We start from the raw sequence: 20307 nt of genomic DNA on the forward strand, positions 1-20307 counted from the left end.
GCATTTTAAAATGATTTGAGTAGTATTTCTGAGCAGTATAACCTATCTTCAGTCCTAAAACTCCCATCACTGATATGCAGGAATGATTTAATTCTTAGGTTGCATTTGGGGAAAACTGATTATAAATAGAGTTTTCTGAGGTTCAGTTTACTTTGACAGGATGTGACAGAAACCAGTGCAGTAAATTACTGTGGTAAGATTTGATGCTCTCTCTGATTTGAAATAAAGATTTTAAGTTTTTAAAGAAGGAATCTGACCGCATCCCCAGACCAGCTAAAATGGTCAGTGAGCAGCTTGTTCTTGCATCTAGATCCCCACTGAGAAGGCTGTCCTGACGTGTTCCTCCCAGTTCCATGCACGAGTGCAGTATGTAATTACATGCGTACAATATGTAGTTGTGTCCAAAATGACATAACACACCTTAGCAGAGGCACAGTTACATCTCAGCTATGACTTCTGCAGTGAGGGTATGTCGGGGTGAGCGAGCTGGTGAGGGCAGTGGGTGCTTCGTCACGGAGCGCAGTGCAGAGGCACAGCTCCAGGTAGGGCTGTGGCTGGATGGGCTGTCACACTGCACAGGCTCAGCACCCACCTCGCACAGGCTTACAGAGAGCATGGGAAAACATGCTGTGTTTTGGCAGAAAATCTGCAGGAAAACTGACTGCACTTTAGAAATGTGCAGTGAAACTGGCTGCTTCTGTACCAGTGCCTGTAACTGATGCAGCTTTGCAGGTTGTGAGACCCAAGTAATGCCTTCTGCCCCTTCTTCTGTATGGCTGTGCCTTATAGACAGGGTGATGCCTATACACTTGGCTTGGCAAATTTAACAGAGACTGCTCTCTATGTAACCATTTTGGATATTATGCCTTAGGCCAGGTATGACAAAAAGAGAATAAAACCCAAATGGGGTTGCATGTGTGTGTGTGAAGAATGCCAGCCATGTGTATAAAGTAAAGTAAGGAGAAAAAAGTTTCTCCTTTAAATCAAAATATTGCCTGAAAGAAGCAAATTCATCTGATGGTTATTTCCCTAAAGGTAACAGCTCAGCCTCTTTTTTAGTTTTCTACTAATTGCATGGGAAAATAGACCTCAATGTTAAAAGTTCAGTTTCACTATGACTCAATTGATTAGTGCCTTTACTTCATGTATGATCCTTTTGCTAAGGTCTATCAGAGAAATCAGAATTATTACATGATATATGTAGGTCTCCACAAAATTCACAGCAACTGGATCAGTAAATTATATCTAGTTTAGAGATATGACTAGATGATCTTTTGAGGTCCCTTCCAACCCTTGGGATTCTGTGATTCTGTGATTCCATTACTGCTGCTTTCACTCTGTAGCACTAATAGGACTCATTTCTCTATTTCTTTTCTTCCTTCAGCCCTAAACAACAGGCCAAAATGGCAGAGTACTGCAGATTAATATTTGGAGATGCATTGCTTATGGATCCATTGGAAAAATACCCGGTAATGTGGTTTGGTATTTATCAGCTCACAAATACCTGCTTGAATTTTATTTGTTTCAGTCCTGTATCGTTCTTCATAGACAGCCTTTCAAACCAGAGTCTAAAGGAGGGGGTTAAACAATATGAGCTGTTGGTGATTTAAAGAGTATTATTTCTGATGCGGAGATTGTTCTGATACAGTGAATTATAATCTTCTAAATGCAATTGATTCTCATAGCTGCTGGTTTATAATGTAGGCTTTCAGATTTGAACTAATACTTATTTCGGTTATTACCGCAGACATTTCATAAAGCATTTGTCTTCTCTTCTTGAGTGCCCTCAGTTAGCCTGTTTCGTTTAATGTTGAGGTTACCTCTTGTGCAAAACACATTTCGTTTGAACAGAGCTTATAGCGATCACAAAATTATCTTGTACCATGTGGGCCCTAAGAAACTGCCATGAGCCCTTTTCTTTTGTTGTTGTTGTTGTAGTAACCAATTTCTCTTCCTTCTTCTGCAAGCTTGAATCTGGGGTTCCTCTTCCAAGTCCAATGGATTTAATGTACAAAATTCTGGTGAAGAATAAAAAGAAGTCACACAAGTCTGCAGATGGAAGTGCAAAAAAGAAGCTCTCGGAGCAAGCTTCGAACACATGCAGTGATACATCCAGTATGTTTGAACCTTCCTCCCCTGGAGCAGGTATGAATTTGACCCACACATGTATTTCTCCCTAGAACACAAACGCTCAATTACAGATATAATTCCATCCACTTACATTGCTCTAGCAAGGTAAAGGTACACCACCATGGGCCACACTCAGTAGGAAACAATGCTGAGTGTCATTGACCCTGGAGTCTGTGAGGGTTTTTGGCTGAGGAATAACTTACAGAGTGGCCTGAAGCTCAGTGATGTGTACTAACATTTGTCTGTGCTGCTTAGAAAGTAGAGCAAGCTGCCAGCTCCTTCACCCTTGGGTGCCTTTTCTGTATGCCCAAGCCCAATACCAAACAGGCATGTTTTCTTTTTCCTGTTACCTCTGAGATATGCCTACCATTTGGTGCCCTTTCAGATTAAACCCCTTGCTCAGGAGATCTGTAGTGGCTCTGCAGTGTCTTAAGCTTTAGGGTAGCTGAATGAGATATCTGTTCCTCAGGCAGGCAAGGCTCAACCTGCTGTTGTCGTGCATTAGTTGGGAAGATGTTACAGATCTCTGTGCAAAGTGCAGTAAGATGTTCTTCTGTTCCAGAGATGGAAACAGGCAAAAATAATACTGCAAATAAATACTATTACCATCAGGAATTGTAGGGAATGGAGCCAGTGGAAGGCAGGCTATTACATTAAGATTATTAGCAAAATCTTTAAAATCAGAAATGAAACAAAAAAGTTAGTGAAATTTAATGCATATGTTCTGGTAACACCTATGGGATCGGCAGGGAACTATTGTGAGTGTTGGTATGCCAAAATTAGTCAGAGATGCTCTTTGTCCTGAAGAGCTTAAAACCTAACTAGAAGAGACAAAGAGAAGTGCAGAGAAAAAAGATAAAGGGTTTGCTCTGAACCACAGGAGCAGATGAGCAGCTGGACAGACAGCAAAATCTGTATATCCTGATGCATAGCCCAGGGTCTGTTCCCTGCCCTAGAATTTCTTCTTGCTATTAAGACTAAAACGTTGGATTGCTGGAAGCATACACATTTATGCCCCAGTAGCGGAGAATATTTCTAAAGCAAATTGGAAGCTCTACTAGAATATAAGTTCATTACCATTTGCCATTAAAAAAAGTCCTTTTTTCCATTGTTTGTAATTTTTTCTGATTAATTAAGCTGGAAGTTTTGTGCTGGCACTTTGCCTCCAGCTGAATCACAGCTAAAAAAATCCTGCTGTATTTGTGGATAACATTGTTTATCCTATTAGAAGCAAAGAGAGAGTTTTCAGCTATTGTGTTAAGAAACTTTGAAAAGGGCATGCTTTGGAGCAGGCCTTGCATTTCAAAGGAAGATTCATCCTGGTGTCAACAGTGATTTAATGCTGTTTCTTTGATTTGCTTTAGTCAAATCCCAAGCAACAGAAAAAGATGTGTGTGATGCCAACTGACTCCTTTCCAACACTTGAAATCAACCCTGGGTTCCTAACTCTACATTTCTGTTACCAGCACACAGTGAGAACCCAGTGGCAAAGTGTATGTCTTTGCTTTCTGAGTGCCTGCTCTGCAGAGAAGCGGACAGCTTTGTTCTTCAGGATCTCTATGAGCATGCCTAGGAAAAGACCTGGTCTATGAATCTAGATGATGAAATGCAAGGTGGGGGGTCAGTCCCATAGTAGGATTTGTAATGTGGCAAATTAACTGTGAATATTATGTCCCTATTATCTATAGAACAACCTCTGTCAACTGTAGATTATGATGAACACTTACAAATTAGAAAAGGCTAGAACTGAGATTGCAAAATTGATGTGGTCCCTCGGTTTGTGTGTGACTGCCAAAATGCATTACTGGTAATCCTTCCTTTGGCCATTGTTTCTCCGTCAGGACCTATGCCTCTTTTGGAGAATGCAGTTAGTCAATATGTTTTCTTTCTCTGTCATTCAATGCTTGATCCTAGATAAATGCAGCATCCTCATCTTGCAGTGAATTTCCATGGGGATATCCAGGCTGCATATGAACCTTGAGTAATAGCAGTGAATTTATCTCAACAATAACTGTGGGGAGTGAAGTAATATTCAACCAATTTAATTTAAGGACAGCAGAGTCTGAGGGAGCTTAAGAACAGTTTAGGGGTGACCAACAAGGAGCATCCAGGATCTGAGCTTTCAAGAGTACTTTAAGTATTCAGAGCACAACCCAGAGACTTCAGCTACAGCTTTACAGCTCTGAGCACGCAGCTTGTCTGCGAATCAGGTTCCACATTTCTGTCTGTGAGCATTTAAAAATGCATATATAGAATTGTTCACCATTTGATAAGACCACTGTGGCAAGACCTAGTGAAGAGCGCGGTTCCATTGGCAGTGCTCAACAGTCACCATGACACCCTTCATTTCACTGCCTCATTCTTTATGTGCTTCTCAACACCAGCAACAGTAATGCTGGAGCAGGGCAAGATTATGCTCCTTTATACCCAGTACCAGTTTCTTGTTGGAGCAGTGCAAGCATTATACTCAGTACCACTTTATTTCTGCAGCATGGCAGGAGTAATGCAATTAAAGATTCACTAGAGGAAACCTAATTCTCCACATTTCTTTACATGAAATGTTTCGATACTCCAACCTTAATATAATCTTTACCTTTGGAAAGATGAACATGTAATTTAAAAACCTGTATTTTATTGTCTAGCTCCTGTCAGCGTTACTGCTGATCTCCAGGAGAAAGTTGGGCTGATTAAGCCTTCTTGAGATTTCAAATGAGTTTTATCACAGCAGTACAAAAAACAGGGAGATCTCTACTTCAGTTGATAGCAAGCTTCAATGTGTCTTACACTGCTCGAGGCTAGATGTAAAGCCAAATAACCCAGTCTTTTGTTATGTTTATAAAACATGCCATATGAAAGCTAGGTGATGGAGATATAGTAGCAATAATTAAAAACCCAGTTCTGAAATGAGCTTTGCAGAATGGCTTGAGGGATGTCTATGAAACCGATGTAAGAAGTAACTTCACGAGGCTATTATGCCTGTCAGTGGAAAAAGCTTTCCCTAAAGGTACAGCAAGGCTTGCAAAGCAGCAAAAGACATTCTGAGATAACATTTGTGAGACAGACTGCAGCCTTGGTAAACAAGCATCTTGGACCTGGCTGCTTTAGCACAATGAATGGAAGTCAATAAGCAAGGTTTTCAAAACAGTCACATCACAGTACAAAAGGAACGGTGGCAGTTCTGCATTTAACATTTGTAGGCCTAAACAGCAAGTAGCCAAAATTCATCAACTGAACAGTATTTAAGTTTTTGAGCAAATTGTTCATTTCTCACTCATAGAATGATGTTTTCCTCAGAGCAGTGGGTGCTGCGAGGAAAGAGTCATGGGGAGACAATGAGAGAGACGGGGTAGAATTGGCTCCATCATTTCACAATGACTAAACAGAAAACTGGGTTAAAGGTTTGAGCCTCCATGTATGCAAATGCATTGGTACATTGCTGCTGCCTGCCAGCAGAGGCTGTGGTCCACTGGTACAAAGCAAAAGGAAACTGAATAAAGTTCATTTTTCCTGCATAGCCTGTGAGGAAAAACCCCAGAAGGTGCTGGTGGCTGCTTAAGCATTATCGAGCTAACAAGCTGCACCAGCAAGTACCACATTTATAATCCATTCTGGCTGTTGCTTTAAAGGGGTCTGAGAAAGCAGATTACGAGATTCCTCTGCATTTCAAGCAATGGGTAACCTTTCGTTTTATTAGGCTCTCAATATGTGTCACGCTGCTGAGGCATGGTGAGAATGGATAATATTTAGCACTCTGCTTCCTCAACCCTTGGTGATAGGGATTTGGCTTGTCATTCCCAGCTCTCTGCTAATCATCTTCCATTCAGTATTACAGTTTTGGATCTCTTTACCTGTCAGTTGGGATTCAGCCTCCTTTGTACACTTGTTACATTACGCAACGAGCAGTTTTCTGCCTTCCCCAGGCTGCCCCACTCAGTAGGGGCAGTGCCTTGAAAACATCCTCGAAACTGCCCTATTACTCTACTGAGAAGTTTCCTGGGCTCTTCTGCCTATAAGCAGTTGACAGAATCTAACTTACCTACTGGGCTAGGGAGCAACATCTTTTTGTATCTTGATACTATTCTGTCTGCCTTTGTCTATGGGCAAGCTCTTTTCTCATACTTGGAGGGCAAGCCCTTGGAGCAGGGCTGTCTGTTTTCAGTGTATTTGTATGCCACATAGCATGGAGAAGCCCTGGCCTGGCCTGGGTTTGTAGTCCCATCTACATGCAAATAGTAATTATGCCATTACAGCTAATTGCCCCTTGGACAAGCTCACACATCATACTGGAACTGACCTGCAGCACAGCTGCATGTGCCAGCGCACGTGCATTTATGATCCACAGTGTCTGTGCCCTCCTGGGAAGGGACAGGAGTGATGACATGGGCCTGATCCCACCACCTCTGTAGGGGGGTGAGCACGAAGGCATCCACAGTACAAGGTATCTCAGTCTGGCCAAGACTTGCTCTGACTTTGTGTCCCAGCAGTGTAACAGGAAAAGACGGTTCAGTTCGAGGGTAGGACCATGCTGCTGGGGGAAAGGCAACACAGATGTAGTCATGCTTTCTAAAACACATACTAGTTCTTGTTCTGTTTGCAATCCTGTGTATTATTTGTGCTGGTTTTGCTGTCTGATGCAGAACTTGAAAATGAGATCTGATCTCCTTGGGAGTTTTCCTGTGATGTACTTCCCTCCCTGGGCGCTTCTTGCAAGAGCAAGCTATCATCTACCTGGTACCTCAGCAGTGCAAGTTGGCTGAAATCTGCCCACATCCCTCATTCCATGGACTGTGCAAAGCGTTGTTTTGCCAGCCTGGTCAAATCAATTGAGAGCTTCCCATCCAAAGATTGTCACTGCAAACCCTGTGAGAGCTCAGCTGGCTTTTTGCAATGTGTTGAGATTCCCTGAGCCATCCCTTGAGCCTGTTGAGCAATCATGTTATTTTCTTCAATGAAATGTTCAGGAAGAAATGTGTTCATGAATAAAAGGCTGACATTTCAACATCTGCATCTGGAAGGAAACAGAGCCTGGGTAGTCATCATCTGGTTGTGAAAGGCACACTCATATGTGCTCTCTGTGTTCAGAGGGGGCCTACTGGGCATGATTCAAAGGCCTTCTGGAACAAAGAGGAGTTTCTTTATTGACTCAGTGGGCTTTGGATTAAACTCTAAATTGACAGGAGGAGCTGAGACTGAATTACCAGTCTCTGGAGAGTTTGGGAATGCTGCACAGGGATTAGTGCTGCCAAAAGAAAAGTGGCACTGCTGAAGAAAGCCGGAAGGTTTGTGGAGGAAGATCCTTAGGGAGAGTTGTCAACCTTACAGGTGTGGATAAGGGACTGCAGTGGAAGTTAAACCTTCTTTTCCAGACTCTTCCTAGGATGCACAGTGTAGACTTTATGACAGCCAGACCCACAGGAGGAGTCATGAAAGCGAAGGATGAGCTTGCTGTATTCCTTCATGGTTTAATTGCTGGTGGAACCAAATGAAAACACTTTGGAGGTCACGGGAGGCATTTGTTAATTAACAATAAAGAATCTGTGTCTTGCCCGTAATAATTGGATGAGAACACCGCAGTGGGGAGCAAGGTATAAAAGGTGTTTCATTTGGTCCCGTTTACTCTACCAGTACGTTTTCAAGGAAAGGATGAACCTCATGCATCTTCCTCACATTACTTGATTTGCACTGCCCTCAGCCGGTGTATTTGAGCTATGCCATCGGGGTCCTGAACGTAAGGCACACCGAGGCAGCCTGTGGAGGTAATTGAAGTCGAGCTATTGCAGTTGGGCTCCTGTGCCAGATCCTCCCAGCTGCACTACCTCAGCCCATGGCTTGCGATGTGTTCAGAACAGATGGGTTCCGCTGCACAGCCCTTGACACCACAGCACATGAGAATCTCATCAGTTTCCAGGCGTGATTTCTTCACCCCATTCATGCTGTGTGGGCTTCCCGGAGCGGGTGAGGTATTTGTGGAGGTCCTGCAGGGATCCTGCAGCAGGGAGGGAGTTTGAAGTCGCACCTCCCAAACCCCAGGGCTGTGTTCCAAGCACGGAAACATCTCTTCAGAGTAGTTTCTGATACCATACCCATACACTGCACGCCCCACAATGCTCTCTTCTCAGTGCTGATACCTACCCCATGATTTCCAAACACTGAGCATCCAGCAGCTGCAGAGGAAGAGTTTTGGTGGGGCAGTAAGAACTTATAAGTGCTGAAGATGGATGGATCCCTTGAGACAGTGTGTTCAATCTGTGGTGTGTCAAAAACCATATGTTTAATGTCCCCTCCTTTAAGCAGTTCTACTTGCACATCTTTCTTCAGTTTATTTTTGGTAATTATAACCATTGCTTCCAGTAATTTTCTTCTCTTAAAACTTTTCAGGTGAAGCAGATATTGAGAGCGATGATGATGATGACTATGATGATGATTGTAAAAAGTCGTCGATGGATGAAGTAAGGGTGTAGATACGGATTACAGTGATGGCTCGGTTCCAGTAGTCGTGGGTTGGCTTGTGCTACCAGGAGTGGGACTACCATCTAGTGGAGAAAGGGAGGCAGAGCACAGGGAAACACACCACGAACTTTTCTCAAGTTGGTTGTTAATCGATTTGGAAGCACATCTTTGCTTTGGTTATTTATAGTTCATCTTATTCATCATGAATAAGAATTAATAGCACCACAGCGGAGCTGTTTTGGACACCTGCTCGTGGTGTACCTAGCATTTGTTGTAAGGAAATCTTGACATCAAAACCTTAGAGCTGTGTTTGTTATTTATCCAACAGTACTGATAGATGTGCTCAGCTCTACACAAATGTAAAGGTAGTTCAGTCCCTTCCTTAGGAGCCACATAAAAAGAATGTAAATAACAGCAGTTTAATTAAACATTTCTATTTTATAGCAAATTTTCTTCTTTACTGTGTGAAGCTGCCTGTGTGAGGCATTGACTTCACTAAGCAGAGATGAATGAGGAGTATCATGGTTGATAGAAAACTGGGCATTGGTATTTGTGGTCTCTGGCCACCGTGAAGTGATCAAAACTGCAACATTTTCCCTTCTCTGCCCTAGGGTACTGCTGGAAGCGAGGCTATGGCCACTGAAGAGATGTCTAACCTGGTGAACTACATTCAGCCTGTGAAGTTTGAGTCATTTGAAGTATCAAAAAGTAAGTAAGCTAAGCATGAGCAGCATCTTATACTGAAAATTACCTAGGAAGTCTTCGGAAGAAGGTTCTGAAGGAATGCTGCTTGGCTCCCTGTGAGTTAGATACAGACACACAGACACAAAATTTTCCCTGGTATTCAGCCAAATAAACCCATATTCATTTTGAAACCTGTATTAGTCTAAATATCAACCTTCAGCAGTATAAACATGCCGCCATTTCGAAGACATCTTTTAAACTGTGCTCTTATATTGTTGTCCATGACTTAAGCAGTTAGAGAAAGTGATCATACATATTCCTGCAGATCAAGCAACCGCTGCTTATTTTGCCTCTGCTTACAGAGGATTAAGGATAAGCAGAGTCTGCCCTTCCGCGTGTGCAGATTTACTCTTTCCTGCCTCTCTGCCATCATTTCACCCCCTGCTGGCTTTTACCGAAGATGCCTTGCTAGGAATGCACTCAGTGGCATCCTCAGTAAACACTGCAGCATCTTTTCTTTTCTTGGTGCAGAACCCCCTGCTGTTTGCATGCCCTTTTTCACTTTGTTTTGACAGGTTTCAATATGCTCTTAGTGCTTTTTAGTTAAAGAAGTGTATAGCATTTTAATATGGATTTGTGGAGGCCTTGGCAGAGGACAGGTATTTGGTGCTCAGTCCCTATCTGTATACAGGATTTCACATTTGGTCTTGATGAATAATAAAACATATAAGAAGCTATCTACATGTTCATTTGTATGTGGGTATTTATACAGGCATACACACAAGCATTCACAAAGTCATGCAGAGACGATGCAGAGACGATGCCTATAGTAGTGTCCCTTTGGATGTTTATAATCTCCTCTAGTTCTAATGAGAGCTACATGAATGCAGTGGGAAGGAGATATTCCTTCTGGGAAGCAAGCCATGTGAATCCTAGCAGGACAAGTTGATGCAGCTGTTAGGAAATTGTCTTGTGTAGCTTTCTTCTGCTCACATGCCTTTCTGAGTTTTGTCTGTATGAAAGAACTGATGTCCACAGTTTTTATCCTAAGTCTTGCTGTGACCTTTGCTCACTGTTTCAGTGAACCCATAATGTTCAGGAATTCATATTTCTGGATTTTATGTCAAAAAATCATTATGTGATAAAAATGGCTGGTTCTTTGGGTCCTATGGGTAAATGTTGCTGGCAGTGCAGTTGATAACATGACTGGTGGTTCCTGGTCATAGTCCTGGCCTGGCCTCACTGCTGGATCTTCATTAAATTCAGCAAAGATGAGCTGAATAAAGAAGGGTGTTTCATGGGTTCAATATTACAGCATTTTTATTGTCTAATTCAGAATTTGGTTTTCTTGGTGATCCTGGCCTCCACTGTGATAATGGAACCTCACTGCTTCTGTCATTCACACATTATTAAGGTGCATTTTCTGGCCTTGCATCCAACTTGTTGACCAAAATATTGAATAGCAGTGGGTCTGTACCAGTCCCCTGGTTGCCCTCACCAGATACATTCTATCTCTCACAACAAATATCTGTAACTGTATTTTTCCAAGTATTTCAGACAGTTCTTCAATGAGATGTTCATGCGCTCCATAGTGACTTCCTCCTGATAAGGCAGCACAGTGTAATGTATCAGGAGAGAGAAATGCCTCTCCTGCACAGTCTGTTCTTCAAAGGGCAGGTTTCTTAATCCTCTCCATGTACTACAAGGAAATAATTGTTCCTGTTTTAATTAGGACTTTGGTTAAGCCCTGGACATTTAGTAACTGAATCATTTAACAGCTCCCAGCTCTGTTTTCCTACAGATGCTCTACTTTAAGATAAGGCTGAGAGATACAGGATATTACTACAACAAATTCAAGCATCACCATATAAAAAACCACTTTGTATGTGTGTTGCTAGTGCTGTTCCATTAGTAAGGGGGAAGGATGGAATAAGAACAATCTCAATGCCTTTATAAAGGGCAGAGATGGAGGTGAGCTGCCTGGAACCGAGTCTGGAGAAAAAGAGGATATTGCGTGTTGGAAAGGAAGAGGAGTGGTAGGAGTGCAGCCTCTAGGGAATGGCAGGAATCTTTTGCCATTAGGAGGTAACAGCTATGAATAATGGCAGTAGCATAATGGTTGCTGTTTAGAAATAGGGACTGTAATAAAGTCAGAGTCCCACCTCTCCTAGAGGGAGATAGTCACTTTTGGAACACCAGAGTCATCCCCTGACTCTTCAACATACACTGAGAATAGTTTGTAGCTCACAGGCTGCCAGCACATTTTCCTCTCACATTGGCCCAAGCAATCTTGCTCCTTATTTCTTTGGATCCACTGCTTCCTTTTTGGCTTCCTGTAAGGACAGTGCCCACCTGTTTCTGTCCTGTTTCTCTCTGCAAGACAAGTGCTTTTGTTCACTTTTACCCCTCTCCTGCAGCTTCGCAGTTTGACTTCAGGGAGCTGGCCAGGCTGTCCTCCTGGCTGGGACGGGAATACTGCAGCACAATTACTTTTAAAACCGGATAAGGGCAAGCCTTTCTCTTCCTTATTGTTTGCTTTCAATGAAGTGGTGAGGCTGGAGAGTTCATGTTTCAATGCAGGCGCTGTTTCCCTTATTTTTAAAGAGAGCAGTGCTGCTATCTAATGGATATGACCTCCCGGTGCTTTGGCTCATTGAAGGCAATCTACAGAGCTGATTAAGCTATTATTTTACAGGAATCCTTACCTCCTGTGTGAAAGTGTAAAGGAAAACATACTGAAGCTAGGAGGGTTTTGACTCAGGCTGTCTGCTATAGCACATTGCACGGGCGCAGTGACAGGCTGTGCAGACATCATGTGTATCAGTTGTGTGGAACAAAGGATACACAAATTAATGTTTAGCCCTGCTGAGCTGTACACTTAGGAGGAGAGTTCACCACTGTCAGGCCAGAAAGTTTGACCAAATTAAAAAGGTCATAGAAGTTAGATATTCATTTGTGGCTGGGCCTGAAGACCAGCTGGGACACAGGAGTGTACCTTCAGGCTTCATTAGATAGCAGTGATTCCATGACTGTTTGAGACAGATGTGACCTTATCCTGACATACTGAACATAACGAGAACTGCTGTAGGCTGTAAGATAGAGCACTGCTTAGTTTAATCTGACACAGTCATTAGTTATTATTGCTCCAAATTGGCTCAGAGCCCTTGCATCTGCTTGCAAAGACAATCTAGAGATCCAGCAGGGCTCTCTCTGTTCCCCACAAAAGCTGCTACAATACCTCTGCATCGCAGGTGTGAGCTTTGGGGTCTATCTCTCAACTATATCAGCGTGGTATTTTGCAAGCAAATATGAGAGATCCCTGCCTGTGCACTGATACTTGGTTGCCTGCAGCTAGCACAGCAGCAATCTCAGGCAGTACCAATGGCCTTAATTTGGGCAATGCTAATCCAAGTTCAGATAGGGCTCCCGAGTATGTGCAGAGTAAGCTTACTGCTGCCAGCAAACAAATCTGCATGTAAATTCTTTGGGATCAAGGTGAACTGAGCTAGTGAGCGGTAGATGGGATACAGGGACCGAGGCTAAACCAGCTGTTTGCAGCTCGTGGATGACAGATGATTTCATGCTCTAATGTGTCACTGGTTTTGTTTCCCCTGTGAACTTCCAGAACGCAACAAAAGCTTTGAAATGTCTTCCTTTGTGGAAACGAAAGGGCTCGAGCAACTGACGAAGTCTCCTGTGGAATTTGTGGAGTATCCTTGACTTTCTTAGCTGCTTCCTATATCTGACATCTGTTACAGGGCTTTATTGAAATTTGGAGACAGGAGCTGGGGAAATAGGGAACCCAAATGAAATGTGTACATGTGACTGTGTTCCAAGGTGAATTAATTGGCCTGAGGTCTGGTGAGCTAATTTAAAAGCTGGCATGAGTCCTCGTGCTGTGGGCTGGGACTAGAGGGAATAAACTGCATATTGGAGATCTGATACCTCGTATTTAAATTTATCATCCTATATGAGGTAGTATGACTTATGCTGAGCAAATTGTCCAAGTGTGGCTGACTTGGTTTCTTGCAAAGTCACATCAGAAAGCTTGCTTTCTCATCGTGCCTCTAGTTCTAACAGCACTGAGCTGTTTTATTGCCACACAATTCCCTTTTTACATGATTCGGAATGGGAGAGGGGTTAAATAACTTAAAGAAAAGCTAAAGACCATCCTGCGCAGACCTTCTCATGTTTCTCAGTATCTCTCATCATGGCTGCAGTTAAGAATGAATGGTCAAGATAAAATAGTGCCTCAGTGAAGATTAATGGAAAGCTACTTCCACAGATAACCTGCAGCATGTTCTCATCTCTGAGATTTATAGACTCAGCTATAAGAAGTGCACACTCATCGTTTCTGTCTGTATGTAGGGGTCAATTCTAATGCTTATTCCAGAAGAGCACTTGTTAACTGAGCATCTCTCAGCAGTCCAGAGCAAGATGCACTGTTTACAGCTCATTGGCCTCTATAAATGCAAGCTTAGGAAAATCCCAAATTAATAACCATAATGATAAACGGACTTTCATGAATGTGATTTTTTTATGGATATACCTGTGCTATTTCCTTGCTTATTTTGAGTACTCTATACAGAAACAAACAGCACCTTTAATTACCCCATATTTATCATACCTCCTGCCAAATTGTGGACCCCTGGAAGCATTATGGTTTCTGAAATCCAATAAGGACCCCCCATTCTGTACAGAACACCTGCATTTAAATATTGCAGTTGCATCTCTCTGCAAAGTGATTTCTGTCACATGTACTATATCTTAACTACTCACCGTTTAGATATAACAAAATGCAGCTAAGCCGAATTTACCCAAAGGGAACACGTGTAGATTCTTCCAACTACATGCCACAAGTCTTCTGGAACGCTGGCTGCCAAATGGTTGCTCTTAACTTCCAAACTGTAGGTAAGTTATGCTGGTCTCTGCATTTTGTACGTTTCCACTTCTCTGATACAGTTTCTGATTTGTAGGTAGGAAAGGCTTTATGCATCAAAAGATGTTTGGTTATTGAAGGATAGTGCAGAGCTGTTAATTCACATCTTTACCACCATTTTTTTCTTTTTAACTAGGTATATTCATAACTACCACGTTGTAATTAGTATAATATGCATATATAATGCCCTCCACGTTGTCATCATTTGTAAGTGGTTACCATTGAGCAGCATCTCAGATCTGGCCGGGATTTTTTTCCTGACCCTTGAAAATCTCATTACTTCAAGACATAAGGGCCTTAAATAGAAAATTCCACTTTAAGAGTGAGTTTTTAAGAAACAGAGACATTTGTCCCCTAGGTGCACAAGTCCTTTTCTAAATGGAATGTGGTGTCGTCCAAGGCTATGTCTGTTCTGAAACATAAAAATATTTCCACCTGCTGCATTCCAGGACATATCCTCACCATGTGCTGCACATGGTACCGTGGTATCATTCACTTTTTCCTGTCCAGTTGTGCCCATGTACAACTTTGAAAGCAAAACCCCACACAGGCTGGGAGTCTGCAGAGTGATAAAAACCCTTTTGGGCCAGTTTCAGTCAAGTATCAGGCACCCGGTGTCTGATGTTAGAAGGGGTTTGAAGCATAACTACTCTGCCGGGTTGGGTACAACAGCGCAATCAGTACAACACTGAGGGACTCAACACCTCAGTGTTAAGGCTTCTTTTAAATTGTGAAAGTGTTTTCTATTGAGTAGGCTCTAAAAGGTATCTTAAAGATGCCTTTTTTGTGTCTAAAGAATGGAAGAGGATGGAAGAGCAACAGACATATAGCTCTTTACATTCCAGTCAGTTTGAAATTACAGTAATTGTTATTATCTCATTGTTTTTTAAAATTATCTATTCAGAACATAATTGTTATCAATGTTTTTAACACCTAGATTTGTCTATGCAAATAAACATGGGAATGTATGAGTACAATGGGAAAAGTGGCTACAGGTTAAAGCCAGAATTCATGAGAAGACCAGACAAACACTTTGATCCATTTACTGAAAGTATAGTGGATGGAATAGTAGCTAACACCTTGTCTGTCAAGGTATGTATGCAGCTGGTGAACATGCTCTCATTATAGCGTCAGAGCATACATATATTCCTGTTGTGCAATGCCCTAGCACATAACTGTACTAAGTCAAGAGAATAAGATGCATTTCATTTCATGGAGTGACGTTTCCTTTTTAAACTCTGCCTCACATTACATATTGAAGGATAAATAAATGTATTTTTATTGCATATCTTCTTCTCCATAGACATAATTGGGAAGTCAATGGATTTAAGAGTAGTTTGGCTGTAGTTTTAGTAACAAAGGGCTGAATTTAAAACCTGCTGTTACAAAGCGGTAGGTTGGACTGGAATAGAACACTACCTTGTTTAGTACAAATACACTTTCTGGTTCCCTATTAAGTTCTCCAGCAGAACTGTGGAACCATAAATGCCAGCTGCAATTCATTGCCAAGCTGCTTTTCTTTGCTCCTTTTTAAGGACCTCTCAGATCGAGAACTCTTTGTCTGAATGTTTAGAGGGAGAGGTTGCGTTGGCTATGACAGGACCATTCATTTATACTTGGTATAGCTCTAGTATTAAAAACATAAACTTTCCGAAATCCTGTTGTTCCTTTAATGGACTTCTCCCTTAGAACAGCACCTGTATTATAGAATCCACCTGCAAAATATCCTCCTGTTTTCACTGAGAGAAAACAAGTATTTCCTCTCAGGCTGCAGACACAAGTGTAGCAGAGCAGTGCTGGGAGGGATATAAATAAGGTAATACTCTGATTTTACCAATGAGTGGCTAAAAAAAGATGCCTGTGTGGGAATGACCTTTAACGGTGACCTGTAATCATGGAAGCTTTCAGTTCCTGCTGGGGTTTAGAGGCACTTTCTCCTGCAATTTTAGTAAATGGAGGTGGAAGTCATTCAAGAGCTATTAGGGAGATGCACAGCGTTTTTAACAGGAAGGAGCATCCAGGAGTCACGAAGCAGCTCTCAGAAGTCACCTACTTGCTGAGTCTGTTGGTTACAATGTCAGTGCCCACACGAGGTACAGCTGAGAACAGATTAAGGGTTGCTTTAGGCAAACCTGATTAGAATACCAACTTTTTAGCTTATTTTTTCCCTTGCTGTCAAAAGCATGCTTGTACCTTTTTTCTTCCATCAGGTTTTGAACCTGTTGTTGAAACTGGAATAGAAATCAGAGCTCTCGAAGCTACTGTGTTGTGGAAATGGGCAGCTGGATTGAGGAGGAGATCCAAATGAGTATTCCTGCTGAGGGAAGGGCAGCAGCATGATCTCAGCCACATTATCATTCATAGGGGAATTCAGGACCACAGGGTCACAGGAAACCAGGCTTCATAACTTGTTTTTCTGTGTCTACAATATTAAACAGTAGTGGGGTTTGTTTCATGTGGTTTTGGCTTTGTCTTGGTTTTATCTTAAATGCATACTATCTGATCACTAATGAGAGTTCTCCACCTGTATTTCAGCTACTCATTTCCTAATCCTCCAAGTGGTCTCTAGTGATCCTCCTTTGTTTTGGTTTTAGATCATTTCAGGTCAGTTTCTTTCTGATAAAAAAGTGGGTACCTATGTAGAAGTGGATATGTTTGGCCTACCTGTTGATACAAGAAGAAAAGCATTGAAGACCAAGACCTCTCAAGGCAATGCAGTTAATCCTGTCTGGGAAGAAGAAACCATAGTGTTTAAGAAGGTCAGTGTAACACTTGCTCCCAAAAGTGCCTCATGCTTGATTTATCACTGTCTGGTAGCATAATGTTCTGGTTTGCTGAAACTTTGCATTTGCTAGAAAGAAGAGATTTTGAGTAGATATTTCTTAAACTGTTTATTGTTAACCACGGAGGGTGTAATTTTGCTAATGTAGTTGTGCCAGCTCCTAATGATGTTAATGAGTTTAAAGTCATCTTGATTGTTTCACTGACACAGCTGGAATCAGTGCGACATCGATAGGCTCATCTGCATGGCACAGTGCAGTGCCACTCGATGAGCAAGCACAGCTCCCAGCAGCAGTTCAGCTGAATTACCGTGGTGTTTTGCCTTGCCTGAACAGCCCTCCTGGTATCCTGTGAGCAGGAGGATGTGAATAACAGCCTGGCTGTCCGAGCTAGCACATCAAAAGCAATCTGTTATCTCTCCTTAGTGCTCCATTGTGCTATAGATGAGATGAGACAACATAAATCCCATCCACTTGAAGTGAGACGTAGGCTCCTGAGTTACTCGTGCAATTTGAACAATATTACCCAGACTCAGTTCTTTGAGGGAGAAGAAAATACTGAGCATGTTTGAGGGTCGTGCAGTGTGAATTTCTTGCTGTGCTTCTCAATACACTCCCAGCCAGTTTTTTAATAGGGTCTCTGGCTTTTGCTTATTGGGCCCTGTGGTTGAGTGGATCCTGACTCCAGGTGTTTGTAAACCAATGTATGTTATATTTCCTTCAGCAAAGATAGCTCACAGAGGTGTTTACACAATCAGTACTGCCAGCCCTGCTTTCCAGGGAGTGCAGCCCTTTTCCCTGAATATTTGGCCTTCTGAATGACTTTCCTTTGGCAGCCTGCCCAAGCTTAAGTTTGGAAACATCGCTGGCATTTTTCTTCTGTAATGAACTTCTAATTAGTGTACTTCATTTCTCTATTTAGTTAACGATCATGCCTGACTGCCTCTGTGCTCAGAGCAGCATAGAGTGCTATTTTTAGTGATGTTGAATAGAGAAGCTCTTAGGTTTGGATTGGTGCTTTTTTGTTTCTTGTTTCTTTTTCCTTTTTCCTTTCATGGTCTAGATAAATTTTGGCATATGTGCTGAAATAACGCATATCTGTGCCCAGGTTAGAAATACAATTTGTATGTATATCTGCAGTAAGTAAGAAAATTAGATTAATTATACTACACGTCTTTTAAAGTAATATTAAAGATTCCTATATTAGTAAAGTAATTTAATCATCTTTTCCAGTTTCTTGGGTGTTTTTTCACTGTTTGGACTTCTTTCTTATGTGGTGCCATGGAAGCATCCAATGCTTGTGAACATCCTGCCCAATTAAATCCTTTTAGCCTAGCCAGTGAGTATGCTGCAGCACATTCTACTGGGGTTGACATGGTTCATGTCATTCATACATTCATACTCTGCAAAGCAGGTTGAGTTCCTTGTTGAGTTTTCAAACACTAATCTGCCTGTCGGTGGCTTTTCTTAGTCAGTAAGTAATCCCATTGGCACAAAGGAAAAAACCATGTAGGACTGTGAGTAATGATCAGAAATCGGTGTTCACGGGGGCTTGAAGTTGAGCTGATGTGATCCCTTGTGTCACATTGAAAACAGAGGGTCAAACTGCAGGGTTCAACATACTATGAGTGTTTCATGACTGAAAAATGTTTCTGTGAGGGTTATCTTGACATGCAGGTGCACCCACCCTGACCTCCTTTATGGTAAGACCTTCCTATGGATGTGTAGTTGTTACTGTCTGCTAGGCTGAACTTTCTCTGCTATATTGCCTATGAAAGGAGCTGTTTCATTCAGAGCAGAAAGTTAATCACACAGCAATATTGCCTTCTAGGTCGTTTTGCCTTCCCTGGCATGTTTGAGGCTAGCAGTGTATGAAGAAGGAGGGAAATTCATCGGTCATCGGATACTACCAGTCTCAGCAATTCGACCAGGTAAACCTTGTTCTCTGTTTGGACAGTTGTTGTGTAGGAAAAAGAAACAGCAAACCAGAATCTCAGCTGCTGTAGATCAGCAGCAACTGCAGATTTGTAGCAACTGGAGGTTTAAACAATCTATCTCAACTTTGCAAAGGGAAACACCATGTTTCACCAGTCATTTCAATTGAAATGAAACTGCATGCTCACAGATTTATGCTAAAAGGTGCACACTTTTGAGTGGAAAGAGTGCAGCAGCCCATTTTGATATCATATTTGTTACAATGGGAGATGGCTGGGAAAGGAAGCAAGATATGCTCCTCTAATGTAATTTTTACATGCATGTAAGGACCGACCTATATACAAGCTGTTGTATCTTTGTAATAGCTTTAAATCAACCCAAAATTACTTCCATCTTCATTGATGAAACAAAAACAAACCAACCAAAAAAATCATTGCTGCTCTCTTCTAAATCAGATTATTTCTATTATAATTAGTGGTACTTAAATGAAAATTGACGTGTTAAAACAGCCCTTATTTTCCAGGCCAGAGACTTGTTAGAAGTCACATTTCAGAAAGATGCAGGGACACTGGAATTTTGAGCAAGAGAAGCATTCAACTTCAGTGCCAGCTCTTCCAGTGAGGAGAGGAAATTAATTAGAGCAAGCATATGGGCCATAAACATGCTCCCAGCTTCACTCACACTGGAAAAGGAAGAATATCTGTATCTAGCCTCTACCTTATGCTTCCAGCCCCAGCAGTAGCACAAAACTCACGTGTCCCTATATCTAACTGTTGTTCATATTATTCCTAAAGACCTGGTCTCAGGTAAGGTATAAACCAATCCCTTCTCTTGAAGTAGGCCCTTCTAAGAGCTCAAATGGTTTTGCCTGAGCTGGTGTGGGTCGCATGGCCTCACTGGAAGCGCAGACAGGCTGGCCAGGGGAGGTGGCTGCTGGTCATGTCACTGCTCCAGGGTTTCCTCACCAGTTGTCACTCCTCTTTCCCTTTTCCTTCCCTTTTCTCTACCCTGCTTTTCTCCACACATCCCTGCCCATTCGGCTCTGCCAGCTCTGCCAATGTCCACAGCTTTGTCGTGAGCCAGCTCGGTTTATCAATGCAGCAGAAGACTCTCAACTTTTTTATTCCAGCTGCATTTTCTGCTGGCTTAATGGATGCAATTGTCCTCAAAGTGCAGAGGAAGACAGGTGATTGGAGAGGACAAAGGGAGATGTGAAGGATTTCCCTCTTCTCATGAAAGTGAGCATGGCTGGTCACCTTTCATGGAGCTTGCCCTTCCCGCAGCACGGAGTCCATTCAGCAGAGCACTGAATCATGCAGCTGCTTTTAAGCTTGTGCTCTCGAGAACAAAGGACACTGTGTTAAATCAGACAAGGACTTCCAATAGCTT

The 20307-nt window shown here is 42.2% G+C and overlaps 1 protein-coding gene across 4 annotated transcripts in view; it reads left to right on the forward strand.

The window, feature by feature from the left end:
- PLCB1 (phospholipase C beta 1) overlaps nucleotides 1–20307 on the forward strand; it is a 402625-nt gene that overhangs the window by 302078 nt on the left and 80240 nt on the right. For all 4 annotated transcript variants that reach the window (XM_062610308.1, XM_062610302.1, XM_062610314.1 and 1 more), the window contains 9 exons: nucleotides 1385–1469; nucleotides 1968–2145; nucleotides 8509–8579; nucleotides 9192–9288; nucleotides 12890–12974; nucleotides 14051–14175; nucleotides 15141–15295; nucleotides 16798–16962; nucleotides 18815–18914. In XM_062610308.1, the coding sequence (XP_062466292.1) occupies nucleotides 1385–1469; nucleotides 1968–2145; nucleotides 8509–8579; nucleotides 9192–9288; nucleotides 12890–12974; nucleotides 14051–14175; nucleotides 15141–15295; nucleotides 16798–16962; nucleotides 18815–18914 (1061 nt within the window). The remainder of the gene's footprint in view (nucleotides 1–1384; nucleotides 1470–1967; nucleotides 2146–8508; nucleotides 8580–9191; nucleotides 9289–12889; nucleotides 12975–14050; nucleotides 14176–15140; nucleotides 15296–16797; nucleotides 16963–18814; nucleotides 18915–20307) is intronic.

This window comes from Pezoporus occidentalis, unplaced genomic scaffold (genome assembly GCF_034315485.1).
Source record: "Pezoporus occidentalis ecotype Australia unplaced genomic scaffold, CSIRO_AGI_Poc_V1 ctg10, whole genome shotgun sequence".
Classification (NCBI taxonomy): Eukaryota; Metazoa; Chordata; class Aves; order Psittaciformes; family Psittacidae; genus Pezoporus; species Pezoporus occidentalis.